At 35.7% G+C, this 22,277-nt stretch overlaps 2 protein-coding genes across 2 annotated transcripts; both read right to left on the reverse strand.

Annotated features, from left to right (window-relative positions):
- Nucleotides 1-5,858: 5,858 nt before the first annotated feature.
- On the reverse strand, nt 5,859-9,129 carry LOC137729989 (uncharacterized). The gene is made up of 2 exons (XM_068469054.1): nt 9,022-9,129; nt 5,859-7,101 (listed from the first exon to the last, which is right to left on the reverse strand). Exon 2 carries the CDS (start codon nt 6,915-6,917, stop codon nt 6,102-6,104), a length of 816 nt encoding a protein of 271 aa, XP_068325155.1. The 5' UTR covers nt 6,918-7,101; nt 9,022-9,129; the 3' UTR covers nt 5,859-6,101.
- A 3,904-nt stretch (nt 9,130-13,033) lies between these two features.
- LOC137747244 (large ribosomal subunit protein eL30-like) lies at nt 13,034-14,926 on the reverse strand. The gene is made up of 4 exons (XM_068487319.1): nt 14,700-14,926; nt 14,472-14,573; nt 13,386-13,454; nt 13,034-13,292 (listed from the first exon to the last, which is right to left on the reverse strand). The coding sequence occupies exons 1-4, from the start codon at nt 14,824-14,826 to the stop codon at nt 13,252-13,254; spliced, it is 339 nt and encodes a 112-aa protein (XP_068343420.1). The 5' UTR covers nt 14,827-14,926; the 3' UTR covers nt 13,034-13,251.
- Between the last annotated feature and the right edge of the window lie 7,351 nt (nt 14,927-22,277).

A 22,277-nucleotide genomic window follows, 5' to 3' on the forward strand; every position in this document is an offset into this window, starting at 1 on the left:
GTTTAATTATCTTTGTTTTGCGAACATGATGAGCTAAACTTGTTTTAGCTAGAGGAGACTTTGAAACCATGATTATATTTGCAATATGAATTGATTACTTTCAGTTGTGATTTCATAAATTGTGAATACAATTTGCTTAACTGTTTGATTAAGAACTTATTCTTGTGTGTTGATTAAGAAGGCCTGCTTAGTTTGCATGCATGAATTTGATGCTAAAATATAAGGGAGAGTTTCACCTAATCGTTATGAACTTATATTTATAAGTAGTAGAGGTTGCTAGTCACGATCATGTTAAGTAAATTCCTGGCAAGAGTATCATGATTTTCATAGTTACGAATGCCTTGTCAATGCTTATGATTTTCACAAAGCTTAATGATCTTTGATTGTATCTCTATTATGATATTCATGTAGGGAATTATTGAAGAATAATTTGTTTGCCAATCCGTATTCCATCCAATTCAATGACTTAAGGAAAATCTGAGGGTTAATTAGTGATGTTCACGGTTAATCTGGGATGTTGAAGTTCATGGTTTAAAGGAATAATAACTGGAAATCGATTTGTATGCATATGTGTCATGTGTAGAGAAGGACTCTCTAGCTAGCTGATCACCCATAGTTTTCCCTAATTTCGTCCAAGTTGTTTAGAGTCTTTACAATCTGTTTGTTTTTACCTTAATTTCGTCCAAAATCCAATCCCCCTTTACTTTGTTATGTCAAATTCTTAGAATCTGTCCAAATTGTGTTTTTAAGTGTTTTGAGTCAAGTTAAAAGTAATTTTCGTCCAAATCACCTTTAGAATCTAGTTTGAGTCTTTTTTATTGTTTTGTGCTGTTTTGAGTCTTTTTAGATTGGTTTGAGTCTTATAAGTCTAGTTAACTGTTTTTAAGTGTAGTTTTGTGTTTTTAAGTCAATTTAGAGTAGATTAGCATCTCTTCTAATCCCTGGCCTAAAATGATCCCTACTTTCATATACTACAATCATAGGGTTTTAATTTAAATGTTAGAATACTTCACATCAAATTTTGTCGTCGTTGCAGGGGATTAGTAAAATTGCTAATCCCTCTGTTTGTTTGTTTATTTTTTCTTTTGATATTTGATTTAGTTTTATTTCTTTGATTTCAGGTACTAAAGAAGCAAGACATGGCAATTGCTAATCTTCAAGCTCAAATAGCGAATCTTAATTCTCAGTTGTCACAGTATGCCGAAGAGTCCACAATGCAAAGTGTCCCTACATTTGGTGCTTCTTATAGGCAAGAATATCAAGCAAATCAATGTCCACAAAGAGGTTGGAAGAATGTCAATACCTGGGATTATCAAGATCATAATCAATCGAGGAACTATTTGTTTTCTAACATGTACAATTCAGATTGGAGTGATCATTCAAACTCTATGTGGTGGGAATCTCAACAAGTTCAACACAAAGGATATTGGCAGCCATATGAGGAGTTATATTCAACGCCTATGCAGCCACCATAACCTCATATACAATATGCCCAACCAAACTCAAGTTCGTCAATAGATTATGATCAAAGTCTTTATGAATTAATTTCTTTGGTGGGCTCACAAAACCAAGTCAAGGAGGCTCAACAATGAGAATATTGGCAGCCATATGAGGAGTTATATACAATGCCTATGCAGCCACCACAGCCTCCCCCACAACAATACCAACCAAATTCAGGTTCGTCATTGGATTATGATAAAATTCTTCCAATACTAACTTCTTTAACTCAGGATTTACAAAATCAAGCCCAAGTGATGAGCGAATTGAAGAATCAAATGGGAGAGATCGAGGAATTCATGGGGCAAATGCAAGAACAAAGTGAACTATCCGACTCAACTGTTGAAATTGCTGAAGTTATCACCTAGGAAAGTGGCATGGAGGTTGGAGATGAACCCAAGACGTCCAAACCAAGCCAAAAGATGAATGAACAGTTGCTACTCGATGAAGAGGAGGATAACAAGGCCACGACAAGGGAAGAACCACCCTTGCCGCAGCCACATATGCCCTCTATGCCATCCACTACAACAAAGGTAAGCCCAAATTCAATTCGTCTTGACCCTTTTCCACCAAATGTCCCTATTCCTTGCAAGATCATGCAATCTAAGGAAGAAGAGGGTGAGAAAGGCATCTTCAAAACCTTTCCAAATAATCAAGAGCAAGAAGTGGCTGGGAAATGTCTAGACTTCATCAAAGAGGACATACTTGAGACAACAATTCCCAAAGAAGTTGGATTTTATGACACAGGACAAGTCATAACTCTCAAAACATCACATGCCATGGTGATTAAATTGGATATTCACACCATGCTTCATCGGGGTCATGGAAGACTTTAGGCTACTTGGGAACCCAAAGATCCAAGCCCATACCCTTTGTATTTCATAGCAGGCATCATTGAGAGAGAATTAGCCTAGTTTACCCTTTTCCCTAGCAAGCCAACTCCCTTAGTTAGGATTAAACTAGATTTGTGCATTAAATGCATGCTTAGCCTAGCAAGTTAGGCATTTAATGTTGACTTTCCTTTCTCAGCCTACATAGACAACCAACACGCGAAAGCCATGAGGCGCGCTACTGGAAGTAGCCTATGCGGAAGGCTGCCCTGGGAAAGCTGCGTCTCGGAAAAAAAAAAAAAAGAGAAAAAAAAAAAAAGGCAAACTGCAGGTCTCATCAGTGCAGCTATCTTACACCAAAATGGGAATAACAGGAGGGTTAGGGAGAAAGGAGCATAAGACCAAGATACAAAGGGAGATTCCTTAAGTGTAGAGAAGAGCCCTTCACTTACATAAGAAGGAAGAAGCCATCACAGAAATGGGGGATGGGAAGAACATAGAAAAGGAGATAGAGAAAACGTAATGAGAGAGAACCACCCAGGAATAAGCCCAGAAAGTTTCACTTCGCCCAGAAGCATACTCCAAGCCCCAAGCATCACCATCCATGCAACCTTAGCAATTTCCGTAGCTTTGCATCAAATATCCCAGTCATTAGAAACCTTACTATCACCCTAGGAAAGCCTAGATTATCCAACAAAGAATGTCATGCAACCATGCAAATCCTTTCTTTCTCATGTAAAATGATAATCTTCTAGCTTCCACATCATGCTTCACTTGAGTAAGTCATTATCTTGATCATTCATGCTATCCTCAAGCCGTTGATGTTACCGGGATATTTCCTAAGACAAGCTAACTCTTTCGAGATATCTCGGGACTTGTTACGAATTCGTACCAAGAGAGAAAATAGGACGTTCTCAAAGCCCAAGTCCACCTCGACCTAAAAGTCCCCCAACATAAGTAATATAAAAATATGTAAGGACATGTGGCCAAAAGATAGGAAGGTAGAAACTAACTTCAACACATGTCCTATTCGGTGGCATCTAAGTGTTTGCTCACATCTAATAATGCAGAACATGGTGTTGTTGCATCAATATACTACTTTTTACCATATATTTGTATTATCTTTCTAATAGACTTGGAACTCATGTTGTTAGTAAATTCTTTCTCTATTGGAAAGATGGTATAAATAAGGGGGTTTTGAACTTTAATCCTTTAATAAGATTAAAATTTAATAAAAACCTGGTGTTAGATTGTATATTGATTTTAGTCCCTTAATGTGTATTTAATTCAAATTCATATTATATTTTTGTTTTGATATTTAATAGATATCTTATTTAATGTCATTACATTAAATTTTAAATTTATTATTTTACACATTTTAATTCAATAATTTTATTTAACTTCCTCTAATTAGTGTACCTAAACACCCATACCTAAATATATTGTAGTGAACTAGTAGCACATAAAAATTAAGCAAAACATAATTGTACCGAAAATTTCGTACCTAATTATATGATACTAAACTAGTATACCGAAATGTCGGTACTTAATAATATTATACTAAACTAGTGTACCGAAATGTCCGTACCTAAACATATTATACTAACATAATGTACCAAAATGTTCGTACCTAAATATATTGTAATGAATTAGTGGCGTATAAGAAAATATGCAAAAACATAAGTGTACCAAAAAATCACTACGAAAATAATTTCTTATATAAGATATTTACCATAATGATCTAGAGACTAAAATTAATTTTTAATCATACATAAGATATTTTTCTAAACTTCATCTTATTAAGAATTAAAATCTAGTTTTCTATATAAATAATAGTATAAATATGTAATTAGTATAACATTACTCCTTTGCATGCAAATCATGGCCACCTCCTGCTAAATATTCGAATGAAAAGACAACTCAAGTTAAAGATAGGAATAGGTTTGCTGACGTATGTTATATATGTACACATATAAAAATATTGATATATAATATAGATAATACGGGTTACCACATAATAATAATTCAAAATTAGTTCACAAATTGTCGGGATACCATGTTCCAACGCCTCGAATATATATCTCCTGATTTAAAACGTTTTTGGAGAAGCCAAAAAAAGGGCGTCATAAGAAGAAGGTTTTCTGCAAAAGATGAGGAAGTTCCATACATAGTAGGGAAGATCCATACATAGTAGGGAAGACAGACCTAGCCCCACTAATTTTATCCCCTAGATTATAGGCTACTAAGAATAATATTGTTTCAATATTCACTTTTTAATTTTTAATTAGTTATGCTTATTGGATAAGAACATGTGGCATTATGTGAATGATCGAGAATCTTATAAAAATTTGAGTAGATATTGTTAGCGAATAATAAAGCCATAATGACACGTGTAGAATAAAACCAACAAAGTATAAAAAAATATTTCTGAAAAGTAGTCATCGTTGCCCTTTGATGGAGTGCACGACAATAAATATAGTTCCTATGTTAAATTTGACTGTTTGTGGCTTCTCATCTTTCAAAGCTATGTTTTATTAGGTGCTTAGTATCTGTAGCATATGTATTTAGAGTGGAGTTATCCCTTCTCAAGCCAAAAATGCTCTTCCATTTGTCTCTAGAGGCCTCGGGTGCCCCAAAGCTTCTCTTTAAATTAATTTCTTTATTTTCTGAAAGGGAAATGTTATTGGCATTTTAAAAATCTCATTCTACACTCCTCACAAATGTATTTTTCTTTTCAAATATAAAAAATTTGAAGTGTAGAATGAGATTTTTGAAATGCCAAGAACGATTCTCTTCTAAAAAAATGTTATTTATCTTCTCTTTTTCTTGTATCATAAACGTAAAAAGAGAAGAGAAAGCGTACAGATACTTTTGTATATATGGACACTTTTGAGAATGCGTTATATTTTACAGAAGTGTTTGCCTTTGCCATCCTTATCCCTTGGGGAATGTATTGATGAAGTTTTCTACAATCAAATTAGTACCTCCATTATACATCGAAAGTTTTTTTTTGTTTTTTATTGTTTTTTTTTTTTTTTTTCCATAAATGATATTATCTACACTAAGGGGTAGAGAAGTGGACTAAGCCTTATACTGGACTAGCCATAATAATATGGTTCAAATTCACCTTTTGTAATAATCCAAGCTAACAATTATCGCTTACAAGTGAAGAAAAATATTATTAGACTGTAATACTAAATAGCTAAATCGAAAGTTTTATGAAATCGAATAAAGATACTGTTGAATAAAGTAAATATTTTAATTTATAAAAATATTACTGCTATGTAAAACAAACACTAAAATGTAAATAAAGTTTTTCCCCGATCGACTATCATTCTCCAAGTGTCAACATTTGCAAATCCATTTCTCATTCCTAAAATGGCCACAGAATACTGAAACAGAAAAAATTGGACGCATTTTTAACAGTTTTCTTATACCTAATCTGAATAATATACGAGTTGATTAGCAAACACATCTGGTTCCTGTGTTCATGGCATTTATGAAAAATAATACACGAAAACTGAAACATCCTCAACATAATCTCTCCAGACAAGAATTACTAACAAAACCAATAAAAAATGCGAAAAAATTTCCCTCCACATCAGTCCTACCTGCAATGAACCTACAGATCATGACAACCCATGAAAATTTCAAAAGACAAATAAAGATTTAATAAAGACTCTAGTAGTAACAACAATATTAAGCATGGACACATGAGTCACATGACATGATATAAAGACCTATAAAATTAAAGTGACGGTGTATCATCAAAATCTAACTGTGAACATGCCTGATGGTTGGCAGCACTGGCACTCCAAATATGCAGGGTGAACCTGTTCCCACGCTATTGAAACTAAAGCACTTCCCGGCAGAAGCTGCTGATGGCCCAGTCCCACTTTTTTTTTTATCTTCAACCACATCATCCTCGTCATCATCTTCACAACCATCGTTGTCGTCGCCACCACCATAACCAACATCATTATCATCATCATCATTCCCATTATGATTCTCGTTCTCATTCCCATTGCAAGCAAACGGGGAAATCAAAATCTCATCATCAAGCGGTATAAGCTGCAAAGTGAGCCTGCCATTTGACCTATGAGCCCTGAAGTACTCATGATGCCTAACCTTCTCCTCCGTGAGAACCAATCTCCCATCATCTGTGCAATGCCTCTTCAACACCCAAGGCATACGAGAAGGCAAGTTCTCAGTGCGTGCCAACAAAGGTATAGGAGGTGGAAACTCCTTCTTCAATGCCCATTTTTGCTCCCTCCTACTCCTTACCCTCTGACCAAAATTACCATCATGCCCATCACCACCGCTTCCGGTCACCTTCGGTAGCAGTTGATGATCCTCACCGTCCTTAAGCACGTCAGTCGAGCTCTCCATTCCAATGTAATCTCCACACAAAAGAGAAGAGGAAGTTGGGGATAGCAAGTCGGACAGCGTCATGGAGCAAGTTTTATGAGATGGGTTTTTTTTGGGGTCTAGGATTAAGGCCTTGAAACCAAATCCCAGGCGGGTTGGAGTTTGGTTTTGGCATGGGCGAGGCTCATTGGTGATCTGCATAGTGTTATTATACAAGTGCATTATGTGAGACAGATACAGACAGTGTGGCAGAGATCTCTCAGGCTGATTTGTTTAAATGATGGTTTGGAAATTACAGAGATGAGTGTATTGGATAGAGAGAGCCAGCTAATATTTGTGACATTAATATTTGGCTTTATTCAGGAAGCAAAATCTGATAAAATTGATGTGTTGCACTGTGACTTGCCTGGAAAATTTCAGAACAAGAAACCAAAAGAAAATTTGTTAAGCCTGCAAGTGTAAATATTTGGTAAATATTGCTAATAAGTAATAGTTGAAATAAGTAAAACCTAGAAATGATACAACAAAATAGAGGGTTGTCAAGAAAATTTTACAAATTGTATTGTATTGTATGAAAAGAAAAAAAAAAATTAATTGCCAAACTGTGAATTTGAACAAGGCACATTCGAATTTTGCTATTTATACTGTTAATATAGACCAAGTATTTAATTTTTTTGAAAGTTCAGTGCATAACACGTCAAATTGTTAATCTAAATTATACATTCAAATTCATCAAAAATGCATGCCATGTTAGATTGTTTATCAGACTGAAGATTCAAATTCATTTGAAATTCAATGCATGACACATTAGATTGTTAATTTATACCGTACATTCAAATTTATTTAAACATTCATATTCATTTGAAATTCAATGTATAACTCGTCATATTCTTATTCTAAAATGTACAATCAGATTCATTTGAACATTTATTGACAATTAATATTACACATTTTATTCTTAGTCTTAACTGCTCTTTTTACTCAAAAATAATAATAACTTTGAATTTAGTCTTACACATGGTCTGTGGATTGCAACACGTGCAATTTTCATGGCATATATGGCTATATGTATGAATTAGTAATACTAGGTAGATTAAATTTGTAAACTAAATTATGTGTCATCAATAAGAAATAAACACGTTAATCAACACTTTATCCCTAGCATAATCCATGTTATTTAGTTTGTAAAATTTAGTTTAAAATTTTGATCTTCCTAACATTATCTTGATTGAAATTACCTAATCACGTCGTGGCTCATGAATCATGGTCAACGACCCAAAATGCATGACTGTATGCCATCCAACGAGAACCGTATTATATAAAATTAGAAAACAAAACACTAAATTGGTTGTTCAAAAATAATAAAAATAATAAAAAATAAAAACTAAAACTAAATTGGGAGGGAATAGAATTCTCTTCCCTCTTATTTCCATCTCCCTCCCTCTCTTCCTCTAACACATTGCTTTTTGTCTTCTTTTGGCTATTAAAAATTAACACAAAACGTTGACGTGACTTAACCGTAACCGTTCAAAGAGGAGGAGAGAGAATCCTCCAATTGGTAGAAGCACAAAACACAAAAGGAAACGTATATGCGTCCGAAGAACTCGAGAGACAAATTATGCAGGTATACAAATCAGCATGCAAACCTGCAAACTAGCATCCCTACTTTCTGTTTTTTAATGTTATTGTTTGCTTCAACCATAATTTGCAAATAATTAAACATAATAAATAAATAAACTAATATCATATTAAATGTGAGACCATGATTTTGTGATGAAGGTGATGAATTTTGACAATTTTGTTTGTATTACCGATTAGCAACTAAAGGAGATGGTAATATTAAGAAGAAATAATTTCACTTTTAAACATTAAGAAGCAGATATTAATTCCAGGAAAAAAAACACTGAATTCAGGCAATGTGAAAGAATAAAAAATGACCCAGAAATGGAAATTAACCAACAGTGAAAGCCGATATTCAAAAGATTAATTACAAGGAAATCAATTAGTGAGCTGCCAATTCAACGAATTCATATCCAAATGCACATTTATAAGCTGAATGAAAAATTAATGTTGGCATGAACAAAGAACAAAATTAACATTCAAGAATAAGCACACAATGCAGCTCAAAAAAAAAAAAAAAAAAAAAAAAATTAAATAAGAATTCGGAGTTAACAATTTTGATAAATCAAGAGTTCGATTCCTTCGTATCACATTAAAAGATAAACATACAACTGTAGAAAAATGATTCTCAATTAATGATGACGATAAGTCAAGAGCTCGATTCCATCTAATCATAAGAGAACGATTACGAAAACGAAAAACTTACAGGATGAAAGAGGATTAAGATGTAGATGATAAGTAGGGTTGTTGTTTGTGTAGTCACAACAGGGATGTTGATAGAGGTGGTGGAGAAGAAGAGGGTACGAAGCCACACAACTCATAATGATCAAAGAAAGAGAGAGTGGCACCGTCACCAAGAGAAATTCTTTTGTTTGTGTATTGTTTTAATAGAGACTTTTACTTGAATTTGGGAGTCAAAAAACACAAAAACAAATAAAAGTGCCGTCGTTTTTGGATTTCTTTTTAAACGTAACGGGAGTGTGTGTTTGTTAGCCTTGCCTATCCTATCCGTCTCTGAGAGGGAGGATTTGTGTGATGAGTTCTAAAAATAGGCAATTGTGTTCTAGGGATTAGCGTGATAACCGAGTATGACTCTGCGTAGTACTTGAGATGTCCAGTCATTTTGGGAATTTTATTCCACACAAATTCATATGCTTTTTTTGTTCAACTTATGCCCTATCGGCTTTAGAGTCTTAAAAAGAGGTTTTTTTAGTATGCATCCATGTATAGTGCACATCGCTAGTTTTACTGGTTCGATTTTTTACCGTATATTTAATCATTCATTGATCCGTTGCATGTAATACATCAAAACCATACTACAGGTTTTGGATTTTAACATTAAAAATATTTCTAGAAATTACTAAAATGTTCCCTAAACTCATTTGTCTATGAAAAAATTGGCATTGGCAGCACCACTGTATTTTATGTGAACATGTCAAATTCGGAGATAATTATGACTTCAATATTCTTGGTTTTTCGACTAACTTTAATGTGTTGAGGATTAAATTTCAACTTCCATAAAAAATGATTAAATTTCGACTTTAATTATGTATTGGTTCTAGGGTTCAACTACTGTGTAGGTTAGATGCTGCGGGGAAAACCATGAATTTAAGTTGTAGATGGCTGGGGTACGTCTTTTGAGATTTTAGATATAGAACTGAAACAATATGGAGGAGATTGGCATTTAGATAATGTGATAAATCCAAGGAAAAAGCCATATTTTCCTTTTTTCTAAAAAGAGATGACAAAAAGAAATTTAAACACAATGGTATTGTCTCCTTTTTTTTATATATATATATATATATAAGATGAATGCTAAGAATGCTATTTCAAAAGTGAAACTATATAAATTTTCTATCATTTCATGTTTTTTACACAATTTTTTATAATATTGGTATGAAAATTATCTACATAGGATCACAATAATGCACCCTAAACTGTGAGGTAGCAAGTCCCGTTAGCATTTTTATTTTTATAAACAATTAAACATGATGACATATTGATAAATCAACTTTATCATATGATTTTGGTTGCCATCTACACGCAAATTAATGCAATGTTTTCTTATATTCAGGGGAGGATTGAGGAATTTGGTCCAAGGCAGGCGAGGTTAAAAAAGAGTTATTCTAGACAATGTTGAGACCCAAAAACGTTATATTCAAGTCCAATCAAGTCTCAAAACCCAATTGTCACACAAGTTCTAAGCCAAGCTTAAGCACATGCAAAGGTGTGGAATCGAAAAAGAAAGATAATCACAATCATGCCACGCTATACTAATTAAACCGGACATTTGGATAAATCATGTCATGTCCATGCAAATCCATGCATATTTATCACGCCACGCTTTATCACGCTAATTAGTGTTCACGCTAACGTAAATCCAAGTCACATGCATAGGGCTTGCCAAGTGAATTATGATGTGGATGGTTGAGGAAGTTTATTGGGCCTACGAGGAGTCAAAATTATGGAAGACTATGGCTACTTGTGCCCAAAGATCCAAGCCCATAATCTTTAAAGTCCACATGGGTGAGTTTGCGAGAGAACAAACTTAGTTTCCTTTTTTCCCTAGCAAGCCAACCAATCTAGTTAGGAAGAAACCAAACCCTAAGCCTTAACTTCACGTGAAAGCCTAGCAAAACATGCATTTAATGAAGAGAGAGGATGAACGTTGAGTGAAAGTCGCGAAATGGTTGTGGAAACTAACCTAAGAAAGCAGTGCTTTGGGAAGGAGGCGCAGCGCAGTCTTCACGAGCGCAGCAACACTCATTTGCATTATATCAATAAGGAAGGTCACAATTATGTCAGGAGAAAGAGGAATGTAGACCTAGCCCTAATTAGATATTCCGTAGGAAGTCTAGAAAAGCATCATTTACCTACAAAAAGGGAGAACTAAATACAAAAATAGGGAACAACAAAGAGGGAGAGAAATAGAACATAGAACGTTAGAGGGAGATTCAAGGTTGTACTTCACCAAACTAGGGAAATCACTCTCTAATTGCAAACATTCTTGGACCTTCGAGAAAACCATCTCCCTGCAACCTTAGGGTTTTCCCTAACCTTCCCTCAACCCTTTATGTTAACAGAAGCCCTTTTAGAACCTTAGAAAACCCAGTTTACCCAACCTAGAACACCAGGCAACTATGCAAACTCTCTATCTCCCATGCTAAACTGATAAGGTTCTAACTTCCACACCATGCCTCACTTGAGCAAGCCATTATTTGCTTAATTGTGATGTCTTTGATCTAACCAGGATATTTTCTAAGACTTGCTAATTCTTTCGAGATATTCCGGGACTTAGTATGAAAGCGAACCAAGGGAGGCAAAAGGATTCTTGCAAAGCCCAAGTTCATCTCGATCTAAAAGTCCTCCAAAAGACAACAAAAACCTTTAATATTAAACAACACTATTATCATTCATGAATTTGAATAAAACTCACTACATTTACAAGCTACAATTGTCTTCAACGAGATTTTATACCATCAAAACATTGCATTAAGATTTCTTTATCAATATGAGCATAACATTTTCTTCTCAATTTAAACAATCGAGATGTCACTCAAATATTATTAATCTCTTATTCTATTACGAAGTCAATTTTGATAGCTTGATTGTGGTGCTGGAAGATTGAAAAGAAGATTGAGATAGTAAGATTTGAGTGAAGCGAGTGAATTGTGTTTGAAATGGAAGATAAAAGCCAAAAATGTCTGCTAGTTTCAGGTACAAAAGGGATCTACAATCCGTAAATCATTTGATACTTCTAGATGCCAAAAAATCATCATCTTTCCCTAAACTTTTGTACAAACAGATTGAATATTTGAAAATGATGATGAATTGTTAATTCTGGATGTAACAAAGGTCCAAAGGGCCAACCCAGAAGCCTGATTCAGCCTCAAAAGCAAGATCCAGACTCCACTATTATACATAACGAGCCCAAGCTAGAACCAAGATGTAATGGACTTATGAGCAAGGCATTTGCTGGCCTGGTGTTAGGCCAACCAGGCCCGACTTTTTGTTGGATCACGTTGGAATCAAATTTTCCTATCCAAGTTGAAGAACTCGGTAATTCTTTTCAGCACATTATTTTTCACGGGTAAGCGGTTGAAATTTTATCAAATGAAATCCATTTAGTTAAATCTAACCCTTACTTTTTGTGTTTTGATGTGCAGGACAGCACTCACGGCCAACTATTGTCGCACTTATGGGTCTACTTGAGACAAAAATGTTCACCCACGACCCATCGCCATGCACTGTTTTGCACATAAACCACCATATTGATGATGTATCCCACCGTATTCTGTATAATAACTATACACTATCTATACCAATATGGTAAAAATACGTTTCCTAAATACTATGTACACCGTGCTCACAACCCAAGTGCACGGGTGAGCAAACCTCCTGCTTGGGATTGCTTTTGGAACGACTAAAAATGCTCTTTGATAATAATAAAAAAAACATTTGTATTTGGCATAAACACTTGCCAATAAAAATGATTTCTGAAAAAAAACCAGTAAAATGCTTCTTCAAGAGTAATCACCTGAATCTTAATCAATAGATTCAATAGCACTTGTGAACAAAAATGGTTTCTAAAGAAGCAAAATCCCACACCAAACTGAAACCTATCTTGTTATCCAGCATTTCATACTATGCTATTTTTTGCTTAACTACTTAGCGTAAGCATTTCAGTTCAAGGTTCGAATGAAAAACACCGAATGGGATATCTAATGTAACAAAATTAACTTTAATGAGTCTCAAGATGCCATGCATCAAGTCACAACGAAGATCACCTTACACATATAGTAGACCCTAAGCATTCGGAAACTTAGCAACACGACAGCATTGTCAAAGAAAATCGAGAATTTCATTCAAAGAAAAGAAAGGGCAAGTCTCAAAACAAAACACTACACTCAACATAGAGGTATCATCCTACTCTCCTTCACTGACCACCAGGCAGCGTCTTGATAATATCCGAATCACCTGAAGATAATACCAAATGACAAAGTTAGCCAAATCAGTTTTTCACAGGTCGGCAAACAAATCGCTTAGAATGATACGAAAACTATGGAGTACCTGCATCAATGATGCTAAGGCAAGACACCCGGAAATACTTTCCACATGCTGTGCCGAGCTCAACATTGTCTGAAAACAGAACAAATGGTAAGCCAGATGAAAAGATGCAAGTGTAGTAGGCAAACTAATTCTCATTTTATTAACATAAAATGAATAAAAGCATAAGACTCAGCATTCTGTAGTATATATGATCATACTTATGTTATACATGGGAGCATGAAGAAAGACCCGAAAAACAAATCAGTCAAGGGCATTCCTATTCCATACAGGATACAGCACTAGACGATAAATAAAAGGCATTTTATGCATGCGAGAATATCGAACATAATGAGATTATTGTGACCTAAGAGTAACTCAACTAGACTAAGCAACAACATTCTACCACAACAAACCAATATTTCAGGGAAGGAAGATATATGTTCCTAAATCACGCAAACACAGAATATGATGTGAATGGAGGAACTGATGAATACCCACAACAAAGTATACCGTCCAGTGAAAATCCAAGAGCCAATAGGGTAAGGTAAGATGACCAAGGCAATCATACACCATGGACTAATTGACACAGCGAGATAAGTTGCAACATCAATCAGCCAAGACATATCCCATTAATCTAAACCTTCTGCGTACCAGCAATCACAGTTTCAATGAGAGCCGGTGACACCAGAACCATCTCGATTCGTAATCAAGAGACAACAAGTCGACAAATGAGAACAAGAATCATATTCTATAATGCTTATCCATATTCTCTTTCTATCGTCAAAGTCAGCAATTGCTGGGATTGTCCTTCATTCTTCAATCAGTGAACCCTCATTTTCCATCACTAATCAAACACCTTATTACACACCTTGAATTTATCACAATTTTAACGTCTACTTTCGCTTCTTCAACACTTTCTAGTCGAGAAACAGCCATTTACTCTCATATAAACACTACCCATCTCAAACTAACACTAACAATAACACACAACAAAAACAAATAAAAAACCAAATGAATAAACAAAAAAGTAATTCCAAATATTACTTCAAATGTATGATAAATCTGATAAAAATAAAATCCCATATAAACCTTCAATGAATCACTTACTTCCATTGTAGTGGTGAACCCCAACCTTGGCGAGCATAGCATAGTACTCGATCTCTGACTTCCGCAGAGGTGGGCAGTTGTTGGAAATGATAATCAGCTTCCCTGCAATTTTCCAAAAAATCAAAACAAAATCCCAAATCGCAAAACTTGAAATTGAACACAAATCGAATCACAACAATTTAGCAAATAATCAAAAGGATTGGAGATTTCAAGAGATAAGAAATGTGCCTTTGGAGTTGCGAAGGGAATCGATGACGGTCTTGTAGCCGAGAGTGTACTTGCCACTCTTCATGACGAGAGCGAGCCTGGTGTTGATGCTCTCATGGGTCTTCTTCGACTTCTTAGGGGCCACCATTTTCGACGATTGAAGGTTCTTCGCTGCTGCTCGAAGGCTTTTTCTCTGTCTCTCTCTCGCTCTCTGCGGCCGAAGGTGAACAGGCTTGAAGAAGTGGGGAAGGGCTGGCTGCTAGGGTTTAGTATTTGATGCCAATGAGAGATGGGCTTGCACGTGCCAGTCGCGTGAGTTGCCTAGGCATATTAGGGTTTCAGTTTTTTCATAATTACATTATGCACCCTTGTTTTTAGGATACTTAACAGTTTGGTCCTTCCTAAACATTCACATATATAATATGGCAAGTTCATTGTAATACTTAACCTACTCTCTCACCTTTTTAGTGTAGAGATTATCGTTTATTCAAAAAAAAAAAAAAAAAAAAAAAAACATTTTTGAATATCAAAAATTTAGGGTCATGATATCGAATTGAAGAGAAGGAATCTTGTGTAGAAAGGAAGTGACTTGCTATATTGTAGCATTGGTTTGGTTGAGATATTTGTAAGGTTAAAGTGGGCATGATGGTGGCTGGGTTTTCCTATTTAGCATGGCAGCATCATCTATTCTTGCACACTTGAAACAATTGAACTACTGAGGTAGAAATTTTAATTATACTGCCATGGTGGTGGCTGAGAATAGGAACTCTTAAGATTGTGGAGGTGGTTGTAGGTGTTGTTTATTTTATTTTATTTTTTAATTTTAATTATGAATGTATGTATAAGATTGTGGGGGTGAAATAGGAAAGTACGTATGAAATTAAAAAAATGTGGAGTGCATTTATAAGATTGTGGGGTGTTAATAAAACAATTAGTGCATATCATGTGCTGACTTTTTGCTTGCACGTACAAACAGTTGTTATTGCGTAAATTTACATTCGTCATTTGATAACAAATAAGAACTTTCTTTTGAAGAAACTGTTAATCTCAATGCATCCCGCTCCGACTGCATCGAATGTTCTGTCACCTCAGAAAACCCTTGTCCTTTGCCTCTCATTCACCCTCTCATCTTCAGAATCATCAAGTACTTGAATAAAGTCCATACCTTTTCCTCTCTCGTCTATCTCATCCCTCTCCTTCTCTTTCTCTGCCTCAAACACTTTCACCTCAACAGACTTTGTTGGAATCAAATTTGCGCATCGTCGTCCCTGGAATAGTGTTTGATCGGTCATCATAAGAAAGAGCAAACAAATAATGAAATCCCAAAGGTACCGATGTGGTACCAGCCAAAGGTTCTCCGACGGTCAAGTTAGTTAGGGTTTATAGAACTCAAACAGTAGGCAGGAAAGCTAGGAGTAATATGAATGCATGTATCCAATATCAGAATACCTTAGATGAACCCTAAAATGGTGTATTTATATTAGTCGAGAGAAAGACCTTTAGGATAGTGAATTTGTCATAAACTATACTACTTCATTTTAGGATTGTAAACCCTAAAAATTTAAATATATGAATACGTAGAGAAAATTGAAAATAAATCAATTTATGGTTATGGAAATAGAATTGGGAAATTATTACAATTAACGTAATTGTAGTATTGAGCTTTTATTTGATTTTTCGAGAATTTATAATAATTGATGTGAGTTAATGTAACATCCCACATCGCCCAGGGGAGTGGATCATGTAAGCCTTATATTTATATTCTCATCTCTACCTAGCACAAGACCTTTTGGGAGCTCATTGGCTTCGGGTTCCGTAGGAACTCCAAAGTTAAGCGAGTACGAGACGAGAGCATTCCCAAGATGGGTGACCGACTAGGAAATTTTCGTATGTGTTCCCAGAAACAAAATTGTGAGGGCGTGGTCGGGGCCCAAAGCGGATAATATTGTGCTACGGTAGAGTCAAACCTGGGTTGTGGTGGGGGCCTAGGCCGGGATATGACAATTAAATTTTAAATTAAACTAGTTACAAGGTTTAAAGTTTGGAAATTAATTATTTAAAATTCCTAGACCCTTCGAGGTCACAATTTATATGCTTGAATATAGCTCGATCTCACGAATGCATAGGCGCAAACGAAGAAATTATTAACGTTTAAAGTCGGGGATAAATTGGTAATTTTAAGTATCTTTAGAAGGCTCCAGAAAATTTGGAGCCATGTGAAAAAGCCACTTGTGTGGCTGGTATGAAAGGAAGAAACAAAAAGGGATGGTTGTGATTAAAAGAAAAGAATAGAAAGGAGAAAAAGGAGGAAAAAGAATAAGGGAGGAGGACCAATGGGGGGGAGAAGAAGGGAGGAAAAATGAGAGAAGGGGGGCGGGGGATCCTGCAACCCGAGTATCAGACCTTACTCGATCGGCCCTCTTGTTCTTTTCTGGTGGGATTTCGCCCTTTTTCCTGCGAATTACATCAAATTAGCCATTGTTAAACCCTCCATAGCCTTCCTTCTTCCTACTACACCTCAAAAATCTTGGGATTTGAGCTTGAAATGGGTAGAAACCGCACGGTGGGTGCGGCGGCTTTGAGTTTGAATTACCCAAAATTTGAAACTACTTAAGTCCAATTCCACCACCATTAGACTCCCTTTGAGGTGTGGAACAAAGCCCATACAAGTTTAGGGGCGTCGGAGTTACTTTGAGGTCGAATTGAACACGCCTAAATTCAAGGGTTTCCGACAGTTCGTGGCCGATTCAAGGTGTTTCCCTACCAAATTGGGCTTGGTCGCAGGTATCAAAGTTGTTCCTTTCACTGAGATCTACTTTTCTATAAAATTTGGTAATTTTTTGAGATAGTTGATATTTTTCGGCGAATCAGGGCGGTTGATTGCCACCAGCAGCAACACGTGGCTAGGGAGTCGACGCTGCATTTTTAGGCTAATTTTGTTGTTTTGGAATTAAATTTATTAAGAATTTAATGTAATACACTTGTTTGAAGCTAGATGGTGATTGTTAGTAATGTGTAGAAATATCAAAGTTTAATTGAATTGGAATTTGTGAACTACGAATGGCTTGATCCCTGTTTAGGGTACGTAGGCAGTATAACGAGACGTTAGATGTAGCCATAATACCAGTAAGATTAAATATTCAGGAATTAATCTTTGAATTAGAGGTTGCTTGATAGAAGAATTTGGGGAATTAAGTTGATAACTTAATTGATTGTTATGGTAATTAAAAACACGGTTAATTTTATAGGAATTATATTGGTTGGAGAGTTAGAATTAAGACCCGAAATAAAGCAAATAATTATGGGCGGGGCATGACAAAATGGTATCAAAGCAAATGATCCTACTCTACGAGATGCACTATTCGTGAGTCTTGTTGGTGTGAATTATGACATGCATTGTGGTTGCATTAATTCATATTTTTAGGAATAAAGTGGCATTCATGTTTTATATGTGAAATACATATATAAATTGTATTATGATTGTGATGCAATTTCCTTGGTAAATATGAAAGTTTCGTTAATGGGAATTGTGATTTGCGTTTATATTGCATTGTTTCATAAGTTCTAGGAGTATGACGGAAATTATGTGGAATGCATATACTGTGAATTATGATGCTTTGAATTGAATGGGAGTAGGAAAATTTTAAAATATCGTATTCATGTTATAGCTTCGAAGATGAGCATTTGATTAAAGTTTTGGATTAACCTTGAATTGAATCGATATTAGGCTATGTATTATGAAAATGTTGAATGCTAATGTGATTGTGAAGTGGTGATAAGTATATGGAGAATTTGTATTATACCTGATACTTGAGAAATTGAATTGGGTAAAAAGGCCCGTGGATATAAGGGTGGATATGTGAATTGGGCAAAAAGGCACGTGAATGTGAAATTGGGCGGAAAAAGGCCCGTAGATGGGAAGAAAGAAAAAAAGAAGAAAAGAAAAAGAAAGTGTTATGTGTATTGGCCATGTATATTACAATTTTTTATAGCCTACTAGTCATTGTTGGAGATAAAAGAAAATGGTGGTGGAATCATTGTGTTGACAATGAGAAGTGTGGCTAGAAATTTAAAATGTTTGGCAATGATAATTGTGATTGGAAATTTGGTATTCATTAAAGTCATGACAATTTATCGAATGAAAATAAAAAGTATATGTTGTGGTTATGGATGAACATGAATGAAAATATGGAATGAGATCTTGAGTTCATTTAATATAAACGTTTTCCAGTGAGTTTTTGCGCTTGATGAGGAGAATTGACGAGAAAAGTTTATAATTATAAAATTGATTGGTTTGGTTTGCCATTAATGAATTATGGCGTGAAATTCTAGTATTTTGTTAGCCACGATAGTTATGGCTTGAAATTTGATATTTGATTGTGCCAATATCGTTTATGGTCATAATTTCTGGTATTCGTGTTGCCAAAAGTAATGGGAAGCGGGATTACCAATAATTACGATGTAAATTTCCAAATAGCAGGAATGGATTTTCGTATGAAAATTCATCGAGTGAGAATGGAATCATAAAATGAGGTTATGATTTGGTTAGTATAATTTAAAAAGGTGGAAAGACCGTGAAGTTTTCTTCATTTATTATTGGTGGATATGAGTAAAATTATGAAATGAAATTTTGAGTTCGTTTAATATGAACGGATTTTCAGTTGTATGAGACGTAAAATTTTATGAATTATGGAAAAAAATTGATGGAGAAAGGGTATAATTATAAATGTGTTGTTTTGGTTGCCATGGGTCATGAGTGGTCATTGTTGGAAATTGATATTGCGAACAAAACTCATGACGAACATATATTCTCTTGGCTATGTGATTAGTAAGGATTAATTCCGTTGACCGTTAGGGTTGTAAAATGTAAATTTCTCTTCTTTGGTTGGTGAAATTTAAATAGTACTCTGGAAGTGCAGCTCACTAATTTATTCGAGCTGTGGTTACATTTTGAAACAATTTAAAAGGGAACAAATTGACAGAAAGAAAAAAGATAAAGTATTTTAAATTTACTAAGGATAATTTAGTTAATTGTGGATATGAATAAAATCCTAGAATGAGAGTTTGAGTTCGTTTAGTATTGATGATTGACCAGTTGTATTTTACGTTCAATGAAAGGAATGGATGAGGAAAGCTTGTAATTACAAAAAAATTATTGCTTGGGTTGCCATATTCAAGAGTCATCGTTGTTGGATTCGATATCACGAACTGAACAAATGAAGAACACATGTTCTTATGGTTATGCGATTAATAAGGTTTAGTTGTGTTGGCCAATTGAGTTGTGTTATATATAAATTATCTTCTTTGGTTAATAGAATGTGAATGGTGCACCAGAAGTGCGAGTTGTTAAATTATGTCATTTGTGGCTGCACTTAAAATCAATTGGAAAGATGAACGATAAAAAGAAAGATTTAAAAGGCTTTAAAGTTACTATGTGTAACTTGGTTAATTGCGGACATAAAGAAAAATCTGAGATTTTGATTTCGTTCTATGCTAACGGTACTACGGATTTGGTTTTAAACTTATTTCCATTATCCAGTGAGTGTGATTGGAAATTTCCATGTTTTGGTTGGAATTCTTGATATGTGATTTGTCAATTCGATTGAGTTCGTTGAAATTTTGATAATTACTTAGCCACTGATGATTTTGGCTTGAGATTTTGATGTTTAAATTGGCTGAAGATGGTTATGGCTGAAATTTATTATATTGCGGTCATTAAGCTAGTATTTATCTAGCCGATGGTTGAAGGGGTTTGATATTCTAGTGTTTATCCAACCAACCAAAATTATGGCTGGAATTTATGATATTGGCTTTTGCTAATAATGAAAATTTCTAATGTTGGTATCGTCCGTGTGTGATTAAAAGTCTGGAAGAAAAATCGTAGTAACGGCTGGGTATAGCAAATGATGGTGAGTGATTTTACAAATGATTGTGATTATTATGTTAGTAATTATTTAGCTGGGTGGCAGCTTGATGTTTGATGTTTAATTTGCCAATGTGTATGGCCAAAATTTTGGATATTTTGTCCTGCTAGTGAATGTTGCTAAGAATATGTGTATATGGTGCGAATCATTATGATTTTATTCCATACGAATGGAACGGTGGGATTAGTTCTAAGTCCCTTTTCGTTATTCGATGGTTGAAATCTCGGGGACGAGATTTATTTTAACGGGGGGTGAATGTAATACCCTAAAAATTTTAATATATGAATTAAATATTCATAATTATGAATACGTAGAGAAAATTGAAAATAAATCGATTTATGGTTATAGAAATAGAATTGGGAAATTATTACAATTAACGTAATTGTAGTATTAAACTTTTATTTGATTTTTCGAGAATTTATAATAATTGATGTGAGTTAAGTTTTAAATTAAACCAGTTACGAGGTTTAAAGTTTGGAAATTAATTATTTAAAATTCCTAGACCCTTCGAGGTCACAATTTATATGCTTGAATAGAGCTTAATCTCACGAACACGTACGCACAAACTGTGACATCCCACATCGCCCAGGGGAGCGATCCTTAAATGTATATTCTCATCCCTACCTAGCACGAGGCCTTTTGGGAGCTCACTGGCTTTGGGTTCCATGGGAACTCCGAAGTTAAGCGAGTAGCGCGCAAGAGCATTCCCAGGATAGGTGACCCATTGGGAAGTTCTCGTGTGAGTTCCCAAAAACAAAACCGTGAGGGCGTGGTCGGGGCCCAAAGCGGACAATATCGTGCTACGGTGGTGGAGCGGGCCCCGGAAGTGATCCGCCCCGGGCCGGGATGTGACAATTTGGTATCAGAGCCTAACCCTGGCCGTGGTGTGCTGACGAGGACGTCGGGCCCCTAAGGGGGGTGGATTATGACATCCCACATCGCCCAAGGGAGCGATCCTTAAATGTATATTCTCATCCCTACCTAGCACGAGGCCTTTTGGGAGCTCACTGGCTTTGGGTTCCATGGGAACTCCGAAGTTAAGCGAGTAGCGCGCGAGAGCATTCCCAGGATGGGTGACCCATTGGGAAGTTCTCGTGTGAGTTCCCAAAAACAAAACCGTGAGGGCGTGGTCAGGGCCCAAAACGGACAATATCGTGCTACGGTGGTGGAGCGGGCCCGGGAAGTGATCCGTCCCGGACCGGGATGTGACACAAACAATTTGTGAAACGGTGTTTTAACGAAGAAGTTATTAACGTTTAAAGTCAGGGATAAATTGGTCATTTTAAATATCTTTAGAAGGCTCCAAAAAATCTGGAGCCATGTGAAAAAGCCACGTGTGTGGCTGGTATGAAAGGAAGAAACAAAAAAGGATGGTTGTGATTAAAAGAAAAGAATAGAAAGGAGAAAAATGAGGAAAAAGAATAGGGGAGAAGGACCAATTTTGGGGGGCCGGGGGGGGGGGGGGGGGAAGAAGGGAGGAAAAAGGAGAGAATGGGGGAGTGGGAGGAAAAAGCATTTAGCTAGGCTGCCGTCGAGGGCGAAAAATTCTTTTGAAGTAGTGACAAGGACTTAGACGATTGGAATTGTCTTGGCAAGGCCACAAGTTGCTTTTACTCTGTTAGTGGCTGTTCTAGTGGAAGGATTGATGCACCAAGAGTTTGCTCTTAGTAGAGCA

This window comes from Pyrus communis, chromosome 1 (genome assembly GCF_963583255.1).
Source record: "Pyrus communis chromosome 1, drPyrComm1.1, whole genome shotgun sequence".
Classification (NCBI taxonomy): domain Eukaryota; kingdom Viridiplantae; phylum Streptophyta; class Magnoliopsida; order Rosales; family Rosaceae; genus Pyrus; species Pyrus communis.

Excerpts from the sequence above, each read along its gene's own strand:
- LOC137747244 (XM_068487319.1), bottom strand. The coding sequence starts at position 14,826 with ATGGTGGCCCCTAAGAAGTCGAAGAAGACCCATGAGAGCATCAACACC. Across the intron at positions 14,574-14,699 it reads TTCCCTTCGCAACTCCAAAG|GGAAGCTGATTATCATTTCC; the intron begins GCACATTTCTTA and ends GGAAAATTGCAG. Across the intron at positions 13,455-14,471 it reads GGTTCACCACTACAATGGAA|ACAATGTTGAGCTCGGCACA; the intron begins GTAAGTGATTCA and ends TTCTGTTTTCAG.
- LOC137729989 (XM_068469054.1), bottom strand. The coding sequence starts at position 6,917 with ATGCACTTGTATAATAACACTATGCAGATCACCAATGAGCCTCGCCCA.